At 37.9% G+C, this 20,000-nt stretch overlaps 2 protein-coding genes across 2 annotated transcripts in view; both read right to left on the bottom strand.

The window, feature by feature from the left end:
• The window catches only part of LOC137614641 (doublesex- and mab-3-related transcription factor A2-like), a 390,991-nt gene that overhangs the window by 322,799 nt on the left and 48,192 nt on the right, over positions 1–20,000 (bottom strand). The window lies entirely within an intron of this gene.
• The window catches only part of LOC137615491 (DBH-like monooxygenase protein 1), a 78,572-nt gene that overhangs the window by 14,277 nt on the left and 44,295 nt on the right, over positions 1–20,000 (bottom strand). Inside the window, exons 2-7 of the mRNA XM_068345414.1 lie at positions 19,757–19,885; positions 18,322–18,468; positions 15,436–15,711; positions 12,315–12,530; positions 11,851–12,005; positions 11,034–11,209 (exon numbers count right to left, since the gene is read on the bottom strand). Coding sequence (XP_068201515.1) covers positions 11,034–11,209; positions 11,851–12,005; positions 12,315–12,530; positions 15,436–15,711; positions 18,322–18,468; positions 19,757–19,885 — 1,099 coding nt within the window. The remainder of the gene's footprint in view (positions 1–11,033; positions 11,210–11,850; positions 12,006–12,314; positions 12,531–15,435; positions 15,712–18,321; positions 18,469–19,756; positions 19,886–20,000) is intronic.

Below are 20,000 nucleotides of genomic sequence, written 5' to 3'. Positions count from 1 at the left end.
ATCCCAAAACGTTCGTAGGCAGAGTTGTATGCATCAGCTAACGACTGCAGGTCCTCTGCCGTCTGACCTGGGGTGGCATTGTCGTCAGCATACTGCAGTTCTCGCACTGCACACAAGGTGGTCTTGGTTCTGGCGCGGAGTCTGGCGAGGTTGAAAGCGCCTTCATCCATGCGGAAACGTAGGTCGACTGAGGGTGTGTCTGGGGGAATCTCGTTGAGCATTGCTGCGGTGTATAGCGAGAAACACGTTGGGGCCAGAACACAGCCCTGCTTCAAGCCGCCGTTGATGGGGAATGGGTCTGAAAGAGAGTTCTGGTGGCAGACTATCCCAACAATTCCGTCATGGAGGGCACGCACCAGCTTGACAAAATCGAGTGGGCAGCCATATCTTTTGAGGACACCCCACATGGCAGGTCGAGGTACTTTGTCGAAGGCCTTTTTCAAATCCCAGAAGATGAACATTATGGGCTGTTGTTGTTCGAGGCTCTTCTCTTGTAGTTGTCGTGCACAGAAGATCATGTCTATGGTCCCGCGGGAAGGTCGAAAGCCGCCCTGGGACTCTGGCAGGACGTCTTCTGCGAGAATAAGGAGGCGGTCAAGGAGAATCCGAGCGAAAATCTTACTCGCGATGCTTAGTAGTGATATTCCCCGGTAGTTGTTACAGTTCTCCCTGTCTCCCTTCTTGAAGATGGTAACAATGTTTGCATCGCGGAAATCACTGGGGAGGGTCTTGGTCTCCCATATTTTCAGTATAAGGAGCATCAAACGGTTCCTCAAACCGGGGCCACCATGAGTGAGGAGCTCCAACGGGATGTTGTCTGGCCCTGGGGCTTTGCCGGGCTTCATGCGCTGCAGGGCCTTGTTGAAGTCATGGATGGAGGGTGGTAGTGCCATCCAGTGACGGACGGGATGCTGCGGGGTCATTCGCAGGAGATCGTCTGGGATGTCTGCTTGGTCATTGAGGAGGTTCTCAAAGTGCGACCTCCACCTGGCCAGGATGCCCTCGCTGTCGGTGATGGTCGTGGCCCCATCCGCGTCCTTCAGGCTGCCCACTGATGACATACTGTATATATATATATATATATATATATGTATATATATATATATATATATATATATATATATATATATATATATATATATATATATATATATATATATGTATATGATAATTGGTATCCCACCCCTTTTTTAGTCTATATATATAGATGACATATATATATATATATATATATATATATATATATACTGTATATATATATATATATATATATATATATATATATATATATATATATATATATATATATATATATATATATATATACTGTATATATATATATATATATTATATATATATATATATATATATATATATATATACTGTGTATATATATATATATATATATATATATATATATATATATATATATATATACTGTATATATATATATATATACTGTATATATATATATATATATATATATATATATATATACTGTATATATATATATATATATATATATATATATATATATATATATATATATATATATATATATATAAATATATGAATATATATATCTATTTGCAAGAAAACTATAAATTTTCGTTTTATAAATAGATGTGTATTGTTGGCTAAATGCGGAGGCTACCGAGTTGGGTTATGCTTAGTATAGTACTCCGAATGGCGAGCGCCCATGTATAAAACATGTCCAGTTTGATGATGACTTTACAAAGGAAATAATTTACAGAATTTAGTATCAGTATCTTGCAGGCTTTCACCCTAACAATATATACTTTGAAAGCGAAGTTAACATTTCAATTATTTGTTGAATCATGTCATCCAATAAAAGGGCAATTAAAGAATATAGAATGATGCAAGAGAAGTGAAAAAACTTAACTTTTCTGTGATATAAATGGAAAACCAACTTGTTTGATTTGCATTCAGCCAATTGCCGTTCTTAAAGAATACAATGTTACGAGGCACTATGACACAAACCATGTTCAGGTCTACAAGAAATATAGTGGGAATCACATGATGATAAAATAAAGGAATTAGAACTATCTTGGAAAAACAGCAATCCATATTCAAAAATGTTCGTCTACTAAGTGATGCTGCCGTAAAAGCAAGTTACTATACATTATATCAAATGAAATAGCTTTTTCATCACGGCATTTAACAGAGGGAGATTTTGTTAAGAAATGCATGTTGTTTGACTGCTGTGATTTGCCCCGATTAACGTCAGGCTTTTGCAAAGGTAAGTCTGTCTAGAAATACAATAGCTGAAGACATTGATGGTCAACTTCATCACAAAATTAAGTCATATATGGCCTTGTCTGTTGCTATTGACAAAAGCAGAGATGTCAGTGATGTAGCACAATTTGCAGTTTTTATTAGGGGTGTGGATGAAAATGTGCAGGTGACAGAAGAATTTGTTGAGCTTTTACCAATGAAAGAAACAACAAAAGTTATATCTTTGTAAGCTTATTTGGGGCACTGGACAAAATAGGTGTTGATTGAAAGAAATTTAAGTTTAGAAACTAATGGAGGATCTCAGACGGTGGTTAGAAATGCTGGTATACTGGCAAAATTGAAGGAGAAACTTGTGGCTTTAAATTCTGATCACGAGTTTTGTAATAATCATTGCATTATACACAAAGTATTGTGCAGTAAAACATTAAATATGGCTCATGTCATGGATGTTTTGTCAATAGTGAACTTTATTCGAGCATGTGGTTTTAATCACAGACAATTCAACTGCTCTTTGGAGAAAAATGAGAATTCTCGTGGATTGCCTTATCATATTCATGTGCGCCGGCTAAGTCGAGGAACAGTGCTGAAGCCCTTCCATGAATTGCATTGTGAAATCCAAATTTTCATAGAAGAAAATGGAAAGGAAGTGCACGAACTTAGTGACCTGTTTTGGCTGAAAGATTTAGCTTTCATGGTTGTTATCACAGATCATTTGAATAATCTCAACATCCTGAAGCAGGGGAAAAACAAACTCATGACTGAATTCTATGGCTTGATTCATGAATTCGAAAGCAAACTCCAGCTTTTTCAGCATCGAATTGCAGCACATTTCCGCCATTTGAAATCTATGCAAAATGCAAATACCCTTGATGGTGGTTACCACGTAGAGAAATATATGAGAAAATATCAAAGCTTAAAGATGAATTTAAAAACAGATTTAGTGACGATGCATGGAAAATTAATTTAATGTCTTTAGAAATCCATTCTCAGTTGATGTTAATGTGCTACCTGAACCTCTTGAAACTTGAAATATTTAACATTTAGTGAAATTCGGTGTTAAAAAGATAAGTTTTCCAACTGTCAACTAAACACGTTTTATCAATATGTTGATTCAAAATATCCCAAGGTAAAATATTTGACATAAATTATGGCCATTTATGGAAGCACGTTTGCCTGTGAACAGGTATTTTCCATTATGATCATGAACAAATCCTGGCTACGTTTGAAACTCAATTCCATCCTTAAGATTGCTGCTCAGACATTTACCCCAAATTTTGATGCACTGGTCAATAAAAAGAGATCTCAAGTATCTGGAAGTAATGGCTCCCAACATTAAAAATGATTTGAAAATGAGAATAAATGTATTTTTTTCAATATTTAACTTAGCCGGTGATTATATAGGCTGCAACTCTGTTGCTCGACAGAAAACTCTACGTTAAAAATCCACCAGCGATCGCTATGCAGGTAGGGGGTGTACTTCAACAGCGCCATCTGTCGTGCAGGTACTCAGTACTCAATGTAAACAAAGAACTCAATTTTCTCTCTGTCGGGCTACCGGCAAGACCTACTAATTCGCTGTGCTAACTGGATTTGTTTTCACAACTATTGGTGAAGTACACTATTCTAGTTTTGAGCTTTCGCTATGCAGGTGTTTTATCTTCATCTCAAAACTTGAACTCGTTTTGGATAGATTTAATTATGGTGACAAAGAGAGTATGGACTTTCTTTCACTTTTAAATGGCCGACCCTTCCCTTAGACGGAAGTGTGTTTAGGTTTTTAGTAATTATCTTATCACGTTATAGATTTTCCTCTATATATTTTATATCTCTCCGCCTTTATTAGGCCTCTTCGATTAACTTTCCATTTTTTATAAACATATAAAATAAATTTTAATGCTTTGTTTATATAGACCTTTCCTGAGAGTAGGCGGTCCTAACTTGGAAACCGAAGTTAATCAACATTGAGCCCTTTATATCGTCTTTAGCTTTTAAAGGATTTAAAACTTTTTAAATGTAATATTTTATGAAAGAATTTCTTTGATAGTCTTCGTACTGTTTTCAAAGATGAACTAACGTTTAGTTTTTTATGCTACGCAGTTGTTGACGTTCAGGACGTTCAACATGCGCTCTATCGTTACGATAGAGAGAGAGTGTATCACGGTTTCACTTTGCAGTAAGAGTAAATCGATTCTGACGTTTTGTTCATTCTTTCTTAGCTTTAATGTTTTAAATTCTAATTTAAAGGAACTTTTTATTTGAAAAACCTTTCAGTTTTTTCCTTTAGTCAAATAACATGTTTTTTTGACGATATATAATTGGGCTCTTCTCTTAGGTGCGAAATCAAGAGAGAAAGAGAGAGAGAGATAGAGACGGAGGGAGAGAGAGGAGAGAAAACGTTCCGTTCAAGCGGGTAACGTTGTTCTCGTGTTACTCTCGTCCCTAGTCTCTGTACGGGGAGGAAGGATAAAACGTTTTTAGGTTTTTATTCTCGTCCCCAGGCTATGTGCGGTGAGAGATTGAAAACGTAGTTATATGAACTAGTGTTTAGTCTCTTTCCCAGCCACTGATTTTTCTTTTTATCTTAAAATATGTTTTCTGTTTTTTGCTGGTATTATGAGCTTGCATTATACGACTAATTTCGCAATTACTACCTTTTAATGAAGGGTAGAATTGCGTGTTTCAGGTAGAAATAAGTGCAAAACAGAAAATCGAAGTGATAAAGTGATATGCGCAAAGTGTTACAGTGTTGTGTCCGAGGCGCAAAGTGTTACAGTGTTGCGTCCGAGGGTTCGTCTGTTCGTACCTGTCGTTCACCTAGTCCGGGACCTCTTGCAAGCTCCCAAGCCCAGGGGAGAAGTAATGTCAAAAGACTTATGGGTTCGAGAGGCCTTGACCAACGAACAGACGTTTTCCCTCTATGGTATCGGGTGTTTCTTACCAAGATCTCCCCTACCATAAGACGAGAGAGACGTTGTTTCTCCTCGCCATCCGTAGGCTTTTCGCATAAGAAACCTGTCACAAGGTTTCGAAGCCCTTAAGCAAAAGTCAGTCCTTTCAGGACAGGTCCAGCGTCCTGGTTACAGCCATTAGGACAGCTCTGACCCTATGCAGTCATCGGATAACTGCTCGCCGCCTAACAAAAGCGTAACACAGACTCCGAAAGTCTTTTTTTTTGTAGGCAAAGTGTTGCGGTCACAGACGTTACCCTCGTCTATTACCACAACCATTTCCGTTGATCCTTAAGGGGTTGTATGGCAAAACATGCAGTATATGCTTGCCTCCCTTATGGAAGACTATTCTGCCGATTAGTCCGTTGAGTCTAGCCGTTTATCTCATCGATATCCTGGCTTTCAGCCAACCTAACGTTCCTTTGTGCTTACTGTTGACGTTGGCGTAGCTTATTCACGTCAGTCAGGTTGTTTAGAACCACACTCGATGCGGTCTCGTGTGGTTTTTCAGCCGCATTTGGACGTTAGGCCACTGGCTGATGCTCCTGTTGACGTTCTAGACGTTCACTAACAATCGGAGTTGACTTGTTTTGACGCTGTGCGTCAACCTCCGCATTCTAGAGTTGTTTTGACTGCTCAGTCTAGGCAGTCAAAGCAGTCTCGAGTGGACGCTGTACGTCCTCACGCACCTGTTGTGGTTGACAGTTCAGTTGTTGACAGTTCACAGACTGTCAAGCAGTTACATGACGTTGCGTTCTGGTCCGCTACTAATGCACCAGTGAGAGACTCAGCTTTTATCGGACAAGGTTCCTGTAGATGAGGAAGTTGCTGTTCTCCCTCCTACTGATATTCCCTTGAGGACTCTGTCAGATGGAGAGGAGCCTTAAGCTGCTTAGCCTCCTATGGACTTTAATTAAATCATGATGATTTTTTTAAGGATCTTCGTCCGGATCTTGTAACTGCTGCTCCTCGTTCGCCTTAACGTCAGAGCTTACACTAGGCCTAGCTACTTCGAAGCCGTTGTTTTTAAGCTAGTGCTCTCTCGCTCTCCTAGAGAGCGTTACGTTGGCTAGGCGACTGGTTTTTCACCAGGAAGAGTTTGGGGGATACAGCCTTTGCTTTCCCTTCTTTTAAACTGTTTTTAGAGCGAGAGTCTGATATGACACGAGAGAAGTTCTCGGCTTGGGAGTTCATGCCTCTGCCCAGATAGACTTCTCAATTCTGGTAGACTCTCCCTGGCGCCTAGCCAGGAGACGCTCCAAGTTGTTTACAGGTCAACTTCTCAGCTGTTGTCGAGCCTTTGAAGTTTTGCTGTACTATTATGTCACGCATAACAAGGCTTTCAGGGATGGTAAACGGTTCCGCCTCAGTCGTTAACCCCGTCTGTTGCCACACCTGCTCCTGTAGACCCTAAATGGGCTTTGCTGCAAGACATGCAGTCCAAGCTTGCGTCCTTGATAGAGGACTTAAATGCGGAGAAGAACCTTCTGGCCAACAACCTTCCAACCGGTCGGTTGTGCGCCCTGTTGACGCTGAGGTAGCCTACTCGCGTCTGCCAGTTGAGGTGGTTCCTCCACCGATGCGACCCAGTGTGGGTTGCCAGCCGCACGTTGACGTTAAGCGACGCTCGGAGGTGGTTGTCGACGTTCAGGACGTTCAACAACCAGCAGAGGTGACTTGTTGTGACGCAGTGCGTCAACCTCAGCAACCCGGTAGGGTGTTGACTGCACAACCCAGACGGTCTAGACAGTTTCGGGTTGACGCTGTGCTTCCTCGCGCACCCATGGTTGTTGACAGTTCACAGACTGTGCAGCAGTTCCATGATATTGCGTCCAGCTCCGTCACGCATCCACCAGTGCGACCGGATTCAGCGACTCAGACGTTGCCCACTCCGTTGCCGTTTCCTCATCAGTTTTGGATGAGGAACCCTCTGATGAGGACGTTGCTGAACAAGACGATCAGCCCCCAGCCCTGCTATCCATCCAGAAGATGCTGAAGAAGGAACGCTGCTCAGTCAGGCTGTGGATGAGTCTGGTAGGGACGCTGTCATCCGTGGATCAATTTGTGTCACTAGGAAGACTACACCTCCGCCCTCTTCTATACCATCTAGCTTTTCACTGGAAAAAGGACAAGACGCTAGAAGCGGTCTCAATCCCGGTTTCCGAAAAGATAAAGTCTTGTCTGACTTGGTGAAAGGACTATATCAACCTAAGAGAGGGTCTTCCCCTGACTGTTCAGACTCCCAACCACGTTCTCTTCTCGGACGCATCGGACATAGGCTGGGGTGCGACATTAGACGGTCGGGAATGCTCGGGAATATGGAACTCGAGTCAAAGGACAATGCATTTCAACTGCAAGGAGCTACTGGCAGTACGTCTGGCCTGGAAAAGCTTCAGGTCTCTCCTTCAAGGCAAAGTGGTGGAGGTGAACTCGGACAACACCACGGCTTTGGCGTACATCTCCAAGCAAGGAGGGACCTACTCTCTGACGTTGTACGAGATCGCAAGGGACCTCCTCACCTGGTCAAAAGGTCTAGACATATCACTAGTAACGAGGTTCATCCAAGGCAACTTGAATGTCATGGCAGATTGTCTCAGTCGGAAGGGACAAATAATTCCAACAGAATGGACCCTCCACAAGGATGTATGCAAGAGACTTTGGGCCACCTGGGGCCAGCCAACCATAGATCTCTTTGCAACCTCGATGACCAAGAGGCTCCCAATATTTTGCTCACCAATCCCGGACCCAGCAGCAGTTCATATAGATGCCTTTCTCCTAGATTGGTCACATCTAGATCTATATGCATTTCCTCCGTTCAAGATTGTCAACAAGGTACTGCAGAAGTTCGCCTCTCACGAAGGGACAAGGTTGACGCTAGTTGCTTCCCTCTGGCCCGCGAGAGAATGGTTCACCGAGGTACTTCGATGGCTAGTAGACGTTCCCAGAACACTTCCCCTAAGGGTGGACCTTCTACGTCAGCCACACGTAAAGAAGGTACACCAAGGCCTCCACGCTCTTCGTCTGACTGCCTTCAGACTATCGAAAGACTCTCGAGAGCTAGAGGCTTTTCGAAGGAGGCAGCCAGAGCGATTGCTAGAGCAAGGAGAACATCCACCCTTAGAGTCTACTAATCGAAGTGGGAAATCTTCCGAAACTGGTGCAAGTCAGTATCCGTATCCTCGACCAGTACCTCTGTAACTCAAATAGCTGACTTCCTCTTATATCTGAGGAAAGAACGATCTCTTTCAGCTCCCACTATCAAGGGTTACAGAAGCATGTTGGCATCAGTCTTCCGTCACAGAGGCTTAGATCTTTCCAACAATAAAGATCTACAGGACCTCCTTAAGTCTTTTGAGACCACGAAGGAGCGTCGTTTGGTTACACCTGGTTGGAATTTAGACGTGGTACTAAGATTCCTTATGTCAGACAGGTTCAAACCGCTACAATCAGCCTCCCTGAAAGATCTCACCTTAAAGACTCTTTTCCTGGTATGCTTAGCCACAGCTAAAAGAGTCAGTGAGATTCATGCCTTCAGCAAGAACATCGGATTCTCATCCGAAACGGCTACATGTTCTACAACTTGGTTTTCTAGCCAAAAACGAGCTGCCTTCTCGGCCTTGGCCAATATCGTTCGATATTCCAAACTTATTGTATGGTTGGAAATGAACTAGAAAGAGTCTTATGCCCTGTAAGAGCTCTTAAGTTCTATTTAAAACGAACTAAACCTTTACGAGGCCCGTCTGAAGCTTTATGGTGTTCAGTTAAGAAACCATCTTTGCCTATGTCAAAGAATGCTTTATCCTATTTTATCAGACTGTTAATACGAGAAGCTCATTCCCATCTGAATGAGGAAGACCAAGCTTTGCTGAAGGTAAGGACACACGAAGTTAGAGCTGTCGCAACTTCCGTGGCCTTTAAACAAAATAGATCTCTGCAAAGTATAATCGACGCAACCTATTGGAAAAGCAAGTCAGTGTTCGCGTCTTTTTATCTTAAGAATGTCCAGTCTCTTTACGAGAACTGCTACACTCTGGGACCATTCGTAGCAACGAGTGCAGTAGTGGGTGAGGGCTCAACCACTACAATTCCCTAATTCCATAACCTTTTTAATCTTTCTCTTGAAATGTTTTATTATTGTTTTTGGGTTGTCCGGAAGGCTAATAAGCCTTTCGCATCCTACTTGATTTGGCGGGTGGTCAAAGTCATTTCTTGAGAAGCGCCTAGATTAGAGGTTTTGATGAGGTCCTGTTGTATGGGTTGCAACCCTTGATACTTCAGCTCCTAGGGGTCGCTCAGCATCCTAAGAGGATCGCGAGGCTCCGTAAGGAAGACGTACTTAAAAAGGCAGAGTAATTGTTCAAGTCGACTTCCTTACCAGGTACTTATTTATTTTAAGTTTGTTATTTTGATAACTGCTAAAATGAAATAAAAAATCCTTAGCTCATAATAATGTAAACATTTATTGCTGGTCTCTACCCACCCCCCTGGGTGTGAATCAGCTTATATAATCACCGGCTAAGTTAAATATTGAAAAATGTTATTTTTATAATAAAATAAATTTTTGAATATACTTACCCGGTGATTATATATTAAGGACCCTCCCTTCCTCCCCAATAGAGACGCAGTGGACCGAGGAGAAAATTGAGTTCTTTGTTTACATTGAGTACTGAGTACCTGCACGACAGATGGCGCTGTTGAAGTACACCCCCTACCTGCATAGCGATCGCTGGCGGATTTTTAACGTAGAGGTTTCTGTCTAGCAACAGAGTTGCAGCTTATATAATCACCGGGTAAGTATATTCAAAAATTTATTTTATTATAAAAATAACATTTTTTTCTTATCCGCATGGAAAGTATTTTTCATTTTATCTCAGTCATGTACAAGAAATTTATATTTTTCTTATCCTGTGCAAGGTATTCTTTTTATATGCATATTTGTATATATATGCAAACAGTACTACCTCTCTTTACAAGTTTAAAGCATCCTGGTAGCAAGCTCACAACCTAGAATGCTTGTATTTGAAAACAGTTTACCATAAGAAATTTCGGATATTCACTCTATGCATTCCACAAGTCCTAAAATACACACAGTGCACACTAATTTTTAAAGTTTTTGTAATGTTAATTATTGAGCAATTTATAACTCCTAACTCAGAAATTATTAATAATTAATTCACAATGAAAAATAAAACTAATGGTCATATTAACTCACACTTTACCTTTGAGGAGAGTTGTGGTTGGTGTGAGGGAGACAAGAAGAGAGGAGGAGGTTTACTGCTTGGAAGGAGAACCTCCCTCCATGAGCAGATCTAGTAAGATATGGGAAGGTCTCTCTCTTAAACGACGTTCACTATCAATAATTGAATCACTTAATACGGTATGTTGCTGTATGGGCACTTAGTCCTCTTTTTTTATACTTAAATTCTCACCAGGAACCAATTTATGACTACTGCCTTTGGCTTTTCTTTAAAATCATATAAAAATGGGCTAAAAATCATGTGAACACGTCGGGGGGTGTCTGGGCTCCTATTGAATAATTTAGTACTAGTCTTGTTTGTATTTGTTCGTAAGAAAGGCCCATATACAGTAGTGCAAAAATTTTTGCCCGCAGACAAATTTAGTACTCGTAAACCAATTTGAATTTGTATGTGTGTATACCAATGTGCTCATATTGAAAGTTTGTGTGAACCAAAGTACTACTGTATATATAGAAGTGAGAAAAGATCCAGACAAAGAAGATTTCTTAAATTAATCACAGGATTCTTTTTTAATTTGTTATAACCAAGACTGTATGCATTTAAATTTACAGTTTAACCACTTATTTTTTACCTAGTGACTGGGCATGGAGGAGAACCTGGTAGACCTTGATTCCTTCGTTGGGTATTCCATCATTTAGACAATCAGCTGGGCAGTGACCTGCTATCCTCCAGGTCTTCTGGCCGGGTGGTATCAACATGGCGAAGTTGATCGTGGATCCCATTTGTAGTATGCCTGATTCGAACTGCCTGAAAATACATCAGTATTTTTTATGAGTCATGGAACACCCGAAAGAAAAGATTCGATTGGTAGGTTGTTTGAGGAGGCTTTATCTTTATAGGCTTACTTTATGATGAAATGAAATCTTTTACCACTGGAAGTAGAAAAATATCTCTTTCTAACACTTCAAAACATGTGTGAAAATTTTTTCCTGGTTCACCCTTAGTTATTTATAGCTTTATTTCATTTGTCTTCCTTATCTTGTTTTCAAAGTACAGTACTTCATTTTAATTTTTATTCTATTATTGGCTACAATTTACTGTATTGGCTAAGGTTTTAGATCATAGACAACTCTACAAAGAAAATTGTAGTCTTGTGGGCTTGTTGCCTCTTTCAATGTTCGTTTTAAATGGTACATTGCTTCTAGTACCACAAAATTCAATTTTTAAAAAAGATAGCCTTACGACTTAAAGTGGTCAAATACAGAGTCAAATACAGATAGGTGTTAGCCTTAGAAGAAAGCAAAGACCTTTTTATTATTGTTTGGTAGACTAATTAAAACTTTACATGTAATGAAAGTATAGGATCAATGGTTAGAATAATCATTTAAAAGTATTATATCAACATTTTAGGCCACTAGCCTTCAAAGATTCTTTTGCATATAGCTTACCTGAGTGTTCCTGTATAGTAGACATCCATATTCCAGTGGACATTGATGTTAGGCATCAAATTGCTGTTTTCATACTGAGCCTCAACCATGAAGTAGGCAAGAGGACTGTCACCCAGCAAAAGGGGGACACCAACATGTTCTGGCTCCCAGACATCCTGTTGATATGAGTTAGTTGGTTATAGTGAATTCCTGCCATGGTGAAAGGTATATTTACAAATTATATTACAAGGTAGTATATTGAATAAGAAACATTTTACCATTGACCTCCGTTCAGCTCTTTCAAAACTTTAGTAATATTTTGCTGCGTTACCATTTACTACACATCTTTAAACAAAATCAGGTTAAACCTTTTACACAAAAATGCACTGTATATTGTGCATACACTTGTACAGCCTCCATTACCAGTGAATGGGATTTTGTAGTGGTAAAATGTGAACTTTGTTTCCATTTTGAAATTTAGTTACCTTTGTTCCTGGTGTCCAAAGTATGACATTGAGGTTACACTTGAAGTAGTCGGAGGGCGTGTCATGACTGTAACAGGTGTGTCCCTTCTGAGATGCGTAATGGTCGAGTCTTTCTCTCTCTTGGTGATATGTCCAAGAGTTTGGGTCCCCGGTGCAAGCATAGACAGCTACTTGTTTTAGATGGACCTCAGAATTCTCACCATGGTGGAAATCAAACTATTTTTTCCATGGGGTAATAAATGAGGATTAATGAAAAAAGAATTTGGAATTAGCCAAAAATACATGCATTTCAGTTATGGAAATGTTACTCATCTGTCACCAAAACATTGTATTTTTGATAGCCTCGGTGACCTCTTTCTCATAGAGGAAATCGATGATCTGATGTAATAGCTGTTAAAATGCATATTATTTCTTTTTCTGTATTCTTTATTCTTTATTTCTCAGATCTTTTTTAAACTGGGCTGTTTTACCTGTTAGGGCAGTAGGGATTGTTGCCCTTGCTCTCATGATAGTAGTAATTTATGATGGTGTATATGATAAATCAATGGGTTTTTTTTTTCATTCTAGTAGGATGTCACAATCTTACATACTTATATTTATCAAATCTTTTTGGAATTCATCTTGAGTGATTATTTCATTTTTCAAAACCTATGCTTCTATTTTTGTAGTCAGTGATGCTGATTGAGCTTGATTTTATTTATTCCTGTTTAAAATAAAACTGTTTGATGACTGCTGCTATAGCAGGGATAGTGACCTAAAATGCTATTGGATACAGGTTATAATTATATAATGCATTTCCTTGAGAGAGAGAGAGAGAGAGAGAGAGAGAGAGAGAGAGAGAGAGAGAGAGAGAGAGAGAGAGAGAGTGTGTGTGTGTGTGTGTGTGTGAGTGTGAGTAGTAAATTTTAGTCTAATGCTAGGCTTTTTTCAGAACTATGAAATACAAGGCCAAGATGAGAGTAGATGGGTAATATCATAGAATCATTACTGATTTTTTTTAGTAATATATTACTACTAGGAATGTAGTATCTGGCATTCTTATCCCATTGCTTTTCATACTATATTCACATATGTTGTTCGAACTTTGAAATAAGCTTATAGCATATGCAGATAATGCTGCTGTCTATGCATCAATTCAATCTCCTGAATGTAGACCTATGGTTGCTGAATTCTAGCTGAAATTAGTGCAAGGTGAAAATTATGGGACAAGAAGCTGAACCCTAACAAGTATTTTTAAAGATAGGTCAGGGATAGTGGTTACCATACCTCCGGATTTTTGCATTGACAATGTCTCTTTAACTCTATATAACTCATTTAAGGTTGTAGGTGCAATATTTGATTACATATTAACTGTTGGAAAACACATCTGGTCTTCTCTTGTTTTTCTAAAAAATTTCATATTGGGAGTATTCAAGATTTTCCGTGATCAATCTATCCTGAAGAAATAGTTTATTTGCTTATTTTTACCTTGTTTGTTAGTATTATTCCCTTCTGGTTTGCAGCTTCTAACTCTCATCTTAATTCATTGGACAAAAACTAAGTCTATAAAACTACTTCTTCCTGATCTGGATTGTAATCTCAACTACCATCTTTCGGTTAGTTCTATCTCAAATTAAATTTTTTAACAAAAACTTGTGATCTATAAGAATCTTTATTCCTGATCTAGATATTAATCTCTGGCACCGTCGTTCATTTGGTTTTCTGCGTATGTTGCATAAGAGTTTTCATGATTCTGACCATTCTTTTGCATTTAGATCTTCCCAGACTGAACCATCCTGTACGAGTGTACGTAGTATTAGGTACAGTATGCAGTTAATTGTATGAGCCTTTCCTTCTCAATCATAAGATTTAATACTACAATAATTTCAGAAGATTTATTCCTGCTGTGACCAGATTGTGGAGTGATTTTCCCAAACTGGCTGTTGAATCTGTGGAACATTTGAAGTTCAAACTTGTTGTAAATGCTTTTCTGTTGGGTATATTGGCGTGAGTCTCGTTTCATAGTTTATATATAACATCTATTTTGTTGTTATTAAAATATTTGGTTTTTAAGAATTATTTCTCATATAGTTTTTTATATTTATCTAGTTCCTTCCTGCGCTGTGTTACTTTCCCTTTTGGAGCCCTTGGAGTTGTAGCATCTTGCTTGTCCAAATAGTGAACTAGTAGTAACAATAGTAAGGATAATATTTATATATCGAAGTTGACATATGTCTTTGAAATTCACCATGCATTTTAAACTTTTTAATAATATATTTTACATTATGTTTACATAAAATTCAACCGGTCGCTGAAATAGCAAAAGTAAATGATTGTCATTACTGTAGGATTTTAGCTTGTGGTCAGCTGTCGACTGTATTACTACAACCATTGAAAATCTTATTTTGAGGTTAATTTCATGGTTTGATGATAGTTGAAACTGCTTCATACATGAGTGTAGTCATTGGTTGGTCCTAAATAGGGAAGGCATTTGCTTCATAAATAGCATAAGCATTTGTTCTCTCATGGCTTAATCAATCATTTGTTCCATAATAGATTGAATACAGTAATAATTTTCCCTTCATAAGTATGGCAGATAATTAATATGAACTGAAGGCATTTAGTCTTACACAAATATATTAGTCGCTTTTCCTTCACAATTGTAGTAAACATTTTATCCTCCATACCAAAATATTTATTTTTCTTCATAATAATCAGTAAATGTAAAATAGGAATCGTAAATGTATGATATGAGTCACGAAACTTTTTTTTTCAAAGCTTTTTAAACCAGTGTTTTAAGATTTGATAAACATTTGGATAGTCCTTGATTGAAAAGTAACTATTCATTGCAGGTTTTGATTCCGCGAATAATTGCTCCTTAACTTTAATACTTTGCTTTGATTTGATCATTAGCTTTTATTTGTTGACAGTATATTTTTATTTTTATAATTTACGCAAGCAGCGAATAAAGCCAACGATTATTTAGAGTAATAAAGATAGAACAAATTTACATATTAAAGAAAAATAGAAAATTGAGAGAGAGAGAGAGAGAGAGAGAGAGAGAGAGAGAGAGAGAGAGAGAGAGAGATTAAAGAAACAAATTAGGGTGAAAACGACTTTGTCCAAGAGATAATTAACTCACCCCTATGTAATGGACCTGATCCTCAACAGCCTGGGGAAATTTCTCTATCTTGCACCAGTGAATTCTCCTGCTTTTCTTGCCGAGTGTATGATTGAAGTTCAAGGACCACACAGATACGCCCCTCTCATCCCATTCGCCCGAACCCCCTCTGGGGGGCCCCTGTAAGAAGGACAAGTACCTCGAGCCATTCTTGACGCCCTGGTTAGAAAAAGCGACTGTAGATTCCTTGGTAGGGTCGTGTGAAGAGTAGGCGTAGATGATCCTTTTGGTGGTGTCCTGTGGAAGTGTCATGATAGTTTAGTTAGGAAATTGGGGGAGGGGTGGTTTCTGCAGATATTTTAGGTGTTGGAAGTTATAAACAAAAATATATTTTTCTAAGTCTTGTTGAAGGATCATTTTAGTTGTTCCCAGCTACATAGAATGGTTGATGTATAATTTATTTTGGTGTTGATATGCCTGCTGATTTCAATGCACATAAAGAATAATAGAGCAGAAAATTTTCCAAGTTATTTTGAAGTTGAACGTTGCATTGATAAGGTGGACTATTGAGTCTAGCTTTGGTAGTACAATGCAAAACTATTGATTGTTGTTAATGGCAAAACAGTTTCTAGGTGATGAAATGTCAGGATAACTGATAACTGTGCATAAGATCGATATGTTAAATTATATGGCCTGGAAAATCCTTTGATACATCATCAAGTTTTAGATGAACAGTATTGTAATTGTTGAATCTCCGTTATAAATATTTTAACTGAAATTGTTCTTGAAATTAGTTTATTGGTACACTATATATATATATATATATATATATATATACTATATATATACATATATATGTATACATATATATATATATATATATATATATATATATATATATATATATATATATATATTATATATATATATATATATGTGTGTGTGTGTGTGTGTGTGTGTGTGAAGGCTATAAACTTCCGAAAAACCCTATTTATGGATAATTGATATAATAAATATTTTAAGAAAACCCCGCTCGTGATGGTTAAATGAACATTTGAGGTTTAAATTGAGTTTATGCCTATGGTAGTCATGAGTTGTGTTGTACAGTATATATCTCAATAATTTCGAAATGATTACAATAGCGGTCATTTGATTTTGTTCTTTGTAGGTGAACAATGATTTATTGTTTAACTCTCTCTCTCTCTCTCTCTCTCTCTCTCTCTCTCTCTCTCTCTCTCTCGTAACCGACTAGAATACCCACTTTGTTGAATGATGTACCTGGGTGGTAGTCAACTGTTGTTGTTTTTTTAGGGGGGGGGGCGGCAAGGTTGAAGAGAAGAATGGAAAAAAAAGATACCAAACGTGAATAATCAGTACTTCGTCTTTATATGTGTCATTTTATTCATTAAAAAAACGATATTGGGGTTAACCAGATATTCTCTCTCTCTCTCTCTCTCTCTCTCTCTCTCTCTCTCTCTCTCTCAATATCAAGGTTAATATAGGACTGAGATTCGTTTCAACTAAAGCGTCGTATTCAGTTGTCCTGTGAATTGATGTCAGCGGGAATACTCGTTTGTCTTTCGCTTTATAAACGTGTGGTTAACTTCGTTCGCAAAAATTTAAGTTAATATTAAACGACGTTTCTTTAAAATCTTGCTCTAAAGAATAATTAAAATAGAGTTTAAAAAAAACAAATACATTTTAACAGCTATTATTCAGTTAATATTAAACGACGTTTCTTTAAAATCTTGCTCTGAAGAATAATTAAAATTAGAGTTAAAAAAGCCAAATACATATTAACAGTTATTATTATTATTATTATTATTATTATTATTATTATTATTATTATTAAGCTAATTAAAAGACAGCTTTGTGAAAACGTAAAATCCCATTTTAAAACCAAGTTTTTATAATGATTATTTCCTCTTCCCAAGCATTTTCCCCTGATTCCCTTGAATCCTAAATTGGGTACAAAGGCACAAATTTCCCCTGTTGGTGGGGGAGGGGGAAGAGGGGGGACTGTCCTCCCTCCCTCCCTTCATCCTGATAGAGTTAGTCCCCGGCAGACAGTATTAACCGGTTGAAGGAACACCGTGTGTGTAGCCGACCGGTTGTAAGTCGCGCCATGTGAACCCTCAGGCGCTCAACGCTAGGTCCTCCTCCCACCGCTCCCCGTAGGTCCTCCTTGTCTCTCCCCCTCCCCTTGGTGTTCGTCCCTACCTCCTCCTGCTCCAGTTTCCCTTCCACCTCCCTTCTGATTTTCCCCTCCGTTATATTCTGCGTCCCCTCTTTATTTTGACTCTCTCTCTCTCTCTCTCTCTCTCTCTCTCTCTCTCTCTCTCTCTCTCTCTCTGGAGTAATTGGTTTGCTGTATTAATTTTCATTATCCTTTCAGTTGTCATTGTTATTTCCGATTCTCATGGTCCATCTTTCAACTTTTTTATTTTAATGAAATTACGTAATTGATACACATTTATTTTGGACTAGATGCTGTCTTTTACCAAAGAAAAAAATAAAAGCTAGATTTAGCATAGTTTCGGTAGTTGGTTCAAGCTATGATAAGAACGTCGTAATACAAAACTTTGAGAGGGAAATTCTGCGAAAATTTCATCCTGATACTGGCAGCAGTGATTATAATTTTGGGAGAGATAGGAATGGGACATTTTGGGAGAAGAGTCCTTTTCATGATTGATTTCCCAGCCTTGGGTGGGGTTTTCAGTTTTAAACGCCATATTTTATTTAGTAAATTGGATTTTAGTGTAATATGTTTTTGTTTTTATAGCTGACACGCACAAACCTTCCTGTTTTTCCCCTATTTTTATTTCGGTCTAGTCTAGGAATTGGATATTGATGTCCGGTCCCTTCACCTTTGCAGGATAAATAATAAAAATAATAAATTTGCCTCACCAAAAACGGTAGGTCGTCGACGTCACACGTATTGAGGTCTCTACTGATGACCAAAATTGTATGTGTGTCGTTTTCCTCGGCAGAAAGGAGGACCCAGTCTGATTGGCTGTCTGGTGCTATGACATCATCTTGTGTGCCATGCTGATCCTGCAGAAAATTGTGTTAACAGTTTTGGCATAGCATAAATCTTGGTTAATTCACAACAATAATAAATGCAGCCATTTCTAGTCCACTCCAGGACAATGGCCTCAGACATGGAGTAATTAACAGTATATATTAGATGAAGATTTAAGTCTTAAACAATGTTGATAAAAGTAGATTTTCCGTTAAATTTAATGGGTGTTTGTAGAAACGATGTTAACTTCGTAGGGTAACTAGGGATGTTTGTTAAGGATTTATAGATTACTATTATGTTTATGATCTGCCTAGAATGAAAAAAAAAAATATATCACAGTAAACTGCTTGATGGTCGTAATGCAATTAGTTTTTGATTAGTTAGACAAATATGTAAGTAGAATTATCCATTATTAAAAGTTGGGTTGTGTTGCGGTTCGTTTTAATGAAGAATTGCAACGTCGAGTATAAAGGTAGATGTTTAGAAAGAAAAAATATAAGGATGGTATTCGCCATCACATCTTTTTGATTTACGTTGGGTTTATTATGAAATTTATATATTTTGAAAGGGAATTAGCAACACTATATTATTTTTGTTTTGCATCTCATGAAGAGCACAAGGGCAAATGAAAACTTTACGGTGAAGTATTTACTTATTTGCCAAATAATAACAATAAGGACAATAATATTGACGACTATTGATCAGTTGGAAATCTAATGTCGTGATGAATTTAACCTCGTCCCGGTTTAGTTACGAGGAGTTGATATTTAGGAAAGTCAAATTTATTTAATTACAAAGTCCGGACTACAAAAAGAATATTGTCGATAACAGTTTAAACAACAAACTTATTTTTAAATTTAGCACTTTTGGTAAACGTTTGGGGTTCACCTTTATTTAGTATATTTCAAGAACAGAATAAGAGGGGTGTTCATACTTTATTTTGCTTAATTTTACCCATTAATTTAATGAATAGTCAGAGCACTTAAATAATGATGATGATTACTATTATTATTGAATATATCTCAGTGGTGTTAATTTTATAAGACAGCTTTACTATTTATCTAATTTTTCTGTTAACAGTAAAAGAGGTGATACATAATTAACCCCACTGAGGCATCCATTATCTTCAATCAGACTTGCATAAAAGGGGTATCCTACCAAATTATTATTATTATTATTATTATTATTATTATTATTATTATTATTATTATTTTAGGTAATCACTTTGTCATATACTTCTAATCTTGAATAATTAAAAATGTAAATTTTCCAACTGTGTAAATAAAAGAAAAGAAAGGTCTGTGTCGGTTGCTAACTTACCCGAATGTTACCTTGACCGTCTCTGTCAACCCAGCCTGTGACGAGGTCAGCACCTGTGACCGTACCAGCAGGGGACAGTCCAACTGACAGCCATCCTTTTGTCTCTGCCTCCAGTTTCATCGTTATAACCTGCGAAACGAAGGAAGAAAGAATGTATGAACTTTCTTCGAAGCAGCTTTTTTTCTGAGTGCTTCATTTCTTATTTGTTCTTAATTTAGATTAAACTGCCTTTGTGCCCACAAAG

This window comes from Palaemon carinicauda, chromosome 21 (assembly GCF_036898095.1).
Source record: "Palaemon carinicauda isolate YSFRI2023 chromosome 21, ASM3689809v2, whole genome shotgun sequence".
NCBI classification, from domain to species: Eukaryota; Metazoa; Arthropoda; class Malacostraca; order Decapoda; family Palaemonidae; genus Palaemon; species Palaemon carinicauda.
This window is presented reverse-complemented; position numbering and strand designations above follow the sequence as displayed.